This window comes from Rhipicephalus microplus, chromosome 8 (genome assembly GCF_043290135.1).
Source record: "Rhipicephalus microplus isolate Deutch F79 chromosome 8, USDA_Rmic, whole genome shotgun sequence".
Taxonomy (NCBI): Eukaryota; Metazoa; Arthropoda; class Arachnida; order Ixodida; family Ixodidae; genus Rhipicephalus; species Rhipicephalus microplus.
This window is the reverse complement of record NC_134707.1, coordinates 59,481,890-59,486,512: the sequence shown is the minus strand read 5'-3', so window position 1 is coordinate 59,486,512 and position 4,623 is coordinate 59,481,890. Positions and strand designations below refer to the sequence as shown.

The following is a 4,623-nucleotide window of genomic DNA, read 5'->3' as shown; positions in this document are numbered from 1 at the left end:
ACACACAACAGAACGCGTAAGTCTTTGCTGGGTGAGTTCGGATACGATGATGCTGGGGCTAAGTGTTTTTGATTACAGCCCGCACCGGTCATTCCTCAGTTGAAAACTGGGGAATGACTTCTCAAGGACTTTAACAAAGTTTAGTACCCACCTATGCACCGGTAAGCTTTCTGCGCTGTTGAACGAAAACGCTCCGCAACAGATTTCGTCAGCACACAGGCGCTCGGGCCTGCCATGCAGAAACAGCCTGGTGTTACGCGTGCTAGCAACATCGTGCAAATCTCACAATACTCGCTCAGCTAACGCTGGGACTACAAATTTGCGCAGATGCGAACTATTGAGTATAGGGCGTGCCAGGGGGCGTCAGCTGTTTCGTTCGCCAGTGCCGGTTTGTTTCCCCCTGGACATTTGACGTCACTTCCGTGAATACGTTTTGCTAGACATTGAGATACGATAAGGCCTCTCCTGAGTTTTCCTTGCTCTATGCGTTTTACAACAGGGAAGACTGCACAAATGAAGCGGTTCTTCAAATAAGGGGAGGCTTCTCAAAAACTCTTCACCACTCGTGTTCGCCAGAATGCACAAACTGCTAACTTGATTAATAATAGAATGGAGTGGGCATTGGCTACATATAAAAGAGTAGATACGTAAAACACCAAGTAAAAGTACGAATCGTTGCCAATTTCTAAACGCCTCGTGCACGTTTCATACATCACGGGCATTCCCCGCATGTCTGCACCACTGCTTGTTTTCATTTATTTTATCACAATGACACCCATTCCTGCTAGATCTATTATTAAGAACGTGAGTAGCACCTGACTCAGCAGGTAGGCGTTTAAGTACTCGTGGCAGGGTAGTGAGTGGCAATGCGTCGGCTGCGTTCAGGAAAAACAGTGTCTGTTGCTCTGATGAAGACCTGTCTTCGTGCGCGTCGGCCATCGGGACGCTTTTCAACCTCACTCTAGACATTAGGCAAGCTGAAGGTGGACGAAAGCCGCATCATTACACTCTTCTTGGCCACATCAACGCCGTGCAAAAATAGTTACGACCGAAGTTTCCGTTCCTGAAGCAAGGAGGTAGGGTTCATCTCTGTCATAGGCCGACGTCAAACTCGACACGAAGCTTCCGTAGGAACCGTTAACATTACGGAGAGCAATGACGTACGTGGATGCATGGATGCACTGTGCTTGCACCTTTCTAGGGTGCCGCAACACGACCTGGGACTCCTGGACGAGCAGGGTCTCCCTAGCCTTCCAAGGCTCGGCGACAAAACTGTACCACAGGCCGTCATCTCTGGTCGTGTCCTTACACAATCCATGACAGAGATGTACGCGCGTCTGCACCTCGCAGCCCACTTGTACAGCTTTCTGGCCAATATGGACGTCATACGGCCCTGGGAGCTCTATCTCGTGGGCCAGATAAAGGACCGCAGCGACGTCATCGGCGACATCCTCAAGAAAATGCGGCGCAACAATGTCTTGGGCGCGTTCACAAAGGCGACGGAAAACGTCTATTGCAGTTGCCTGCTCGTCGCCGATGACGGTGGAGGCCATGACTACAAGCCTCACTTGTTCGCCACCTGGCGTACAGAGCCTTTCATAGCAGTTCCCGAATCGCCCGAGGGACAATCACCGTCGCTCGCAAGCGCCCTCGGACAGGTATTCGGCCCACATCTGGATTCCTTCCGTTGCGGCGTTTACCAAGACCTGATGTCGGCGCATGCTGTGGTCGTCCGGTTGTTCCCGTGATGCCGTTGCCAGTTCCCGTGCATGTTGTCCATGGAGAACGAGGAAACGATTGTCTTCATTTTGGCCTGTGATCTTATTCCGTAAGTCAACTTTCTAAGTTGTTTAGCTTTCCTTTCTAAATCCAGCGCAGTTGCTCTGCCATCGGTAAATTTAAGCCCACGATCCTTTCAACCAACACTGAAATGAACAGGTATCCATCCTGTCGTCTATAGGAACCACGTATATATAGCTGCATAATTTAAGCACCTGACCTATTTAGGCACATGACAAAAAAACTGACAGGTGCCCGCCATGTCATACGTGGGAACTACGTATCATGACTGTTAATTTTTATTTAAGCAGTTATCCAGTGCCATTGGTTAAGCAACCCTGACTTGAAGCATTGTTGGGCATGAAAAATTTTCTGATGCGGTTTCGTTTTGATGACGTATTCACTCGTATGTAGATGAACACGAACGCTAAAAAAGAACTCATCTAACTGTCCTTCGCTGGAAAAAAACTCTGGTGACGCATGCTTGTACAAATTAATCCTTCAAGCGGAGCCATTAATTGCTGGACCCATAACAATGCTTGCAAACCCAATACGTCTTGCTGTGTGCCCTCAGTGTTACCACTGTTAACTATTAAATGTCGTTGACTTGTACCAATTCATTTTAATCACAATGAAGAAATGTTACATTATTTCTCTGCTTTGCAGCACCAAGACAGTGCCATGGCCTTCGACGGACTAGCGTTTTTGCGAAAACCACTCCACCAAGTAAAACACCAGACCATCAATCATCGAAGCCAAGAAAGCTCCTGATAAGTACCACGCCTGTTCGAAACACTGAGAAGGAAGCGAAAGGCGTATTCGAAGTGTCTGTATTGAACAGTCATTTATTCGACGTCTCATTTTTAATCTACATTTTTTACGTTACTTTTAGCCCGATACGTCTTAAATATCCTGCAGTCCGCTTCTTTGAGACTCCCCTTTAAGGGTTAGTGCCAGCCAGGCGGAGGACATGACCCTAAGCTCACTCTTCACAATGTGTAGTCACCTGCATCACGAGACATCTTTTTCACTTCTTAGCTCTGTGACGATGCCTCGATGGAGAGGCCGAAAGTTGTCCACGTATGTGTCAATGTCACCCGACGCAAGCGGCCGCAATAGCACCTCTGCTTTTGGTATATAATGAAAGACAACAGATCACGGCATCGATTAGCCGATTACAAGAACTCAGATGCTCTGGCGCTTTAATAAAGTTCTTTGTATGCATGTATGCACTCGTGTTTTGTGGTACGTTTGCTTTTCAACCGTACCTCTTCGAGTCAAATGCCTTTAAATATTATCAAATATTATTATTGCTAGGGTGGCACATTTTCAGATTTCAGTATACGTGCTTGAAGCCCCCGGGCATGCGTATAGCTCAATAACTTGCGCAATGCATCGCAACAGCCCAGCTCGGGCGATAATTAGCGCGGTATCCCGTACAGGGATGCCACCTCATCAGTGGCGTTGCATATATTCTTGCAGACCAGCCCAAACCTCTCATGCCCGAAACGGCGAGTCTTCCGGAAAGTGGGACGCGACAAAGAGTATTTGGCCGGGAAACATGCACTAATACTTTGGATTTAACGTCCCAAAAACCGCGACATGATAATGCTGTGCTCCGGGGTGCTATGTAGGATCGGCCGAGTTACGCGAAACTATGGATTTTCGAGTAAAGGCGACGACCCCTTTTGAACGGGCCAACAGTATACGCAAGTCAAATCCACCCGTCAGCGCGCTGCGTTTGATTGGTTACGATGGAACTAGTCATCGGGTCAAGGACGGTCGACAAGGCCCCGCCGCGGTGGTCTAGTGGCTAAGGTACTCGGCTGCTGACCCGCAGGTCGCGGGTTCGATTCCCGGCTGCGGCGGCTGCATTTCCGATGGAGGCGGAAATGTTGTAGGCCCGTGTGCTCAGATTTGGGCGCACGTTAAAGAACCCCAGGTGGTCAAAATTTCCGGAGCCCTCCACTACGGCGTCTCTCATAATCATATAGTGGTTTTGGGACGTTAAACCCCACAAATCAATCAAGGACGGTCGACAAAGTCCGGCGGTGTTTTCAAACCAGATGCATCTTTCGTTTGTTCGTCGCTGCACTGAGTGCAGAAGTGCACTCATGCAATAAAAGTGCCAGAAACTTTTCGTGATGATATTTATAGAGGGACGGGGCGTTTGTATTTACTTTGAAGCTTTCAATGCCTGCGCTAAGTCTGTTTCAGAATAATCAGCATGGTGGCCTCCGAGATTAGCGCCGGCAAAGCGTCTTATACAACATCGCGACCACACCTAAGCCCGAGGCCACGTGGTAATTATCACGGTCAGCCAGTACATTCTAGCACGCTGCTCGGCCGGTGCGCGTATTTTTTGTTGTCCGCTAGCACCCGAGCATGTGTGGCCGGCTGATTAGGTATTTGCCTGGACATAATACTTAGCTAGATAGGCCAGTGCATGTTATGACCAAGCTAATTACGCCAAGTCATGGGAAGGCTGAGGCAAGGGCATTATTTTGACTCGGTGATGATAAGAGATTCAACGGTTGGCTACGATAAAAATTTGTCCCTAGATTACTAAAAGGGAGCCTGCTTACCCGAAAGGGTGAAGCAGACAGCGTGATATGAACATGTCTTAATGTTATTTATTTACCCATACTGCAGTCTCAGTTTTTTGAGACATAACAGGTGTAAATACAGATGTTCAGCAACTCGAAGAAACACAACTTAACAAAATGCACGTTTAAACAATTTTGTTTTTCAAACTCCTCAGCACTGAGCCTGCGTACAGACTGATCAGGCTTATTTCAAAAAATCCACGTTCCGCACTGAAAAAAAGAAAAGACAAGAATTCAG

The 4,623-nt window shown here is 48.0% G+C and overlaps 1 protein-coding gene across 1 annotated transcript; it reads left to right on the top strand.

The window, feature by feature from the left end:
• The first annotated feature begins 901 nt into the window (after positions 1-901).
• Positions 902-2,885, top strand: LOC142768543 (uncharacterized). The gene is made up of 2 exons (XM_075870540.1): positions 902-1,828; positions 2,446-2,885. Exon 1 carries the CDS (start codon positions 1,173-1,175, stop codon positions 1,746-1,748), a length of 576 nt encoding a protein of 191 aa, XP_075726655.1. The 5' UTR covers positions 902-1,172; the 3' UTR covers positions 1,749-1,828; positions 2,446-2,885.
• The last annotated feature ends 1,738 nt before the right edge of the window (positions 2,886-4,623 follow it).

Excerpts from the sequence above, each read along its gene's own strand:
- LOC142768543 (XM_075870540.1), top strand. The coding sequence starts at position 1,173 with ATGGATGCACTGTGCTTGCACCTTTCTAGGGTGCCGCAACACGACCTG.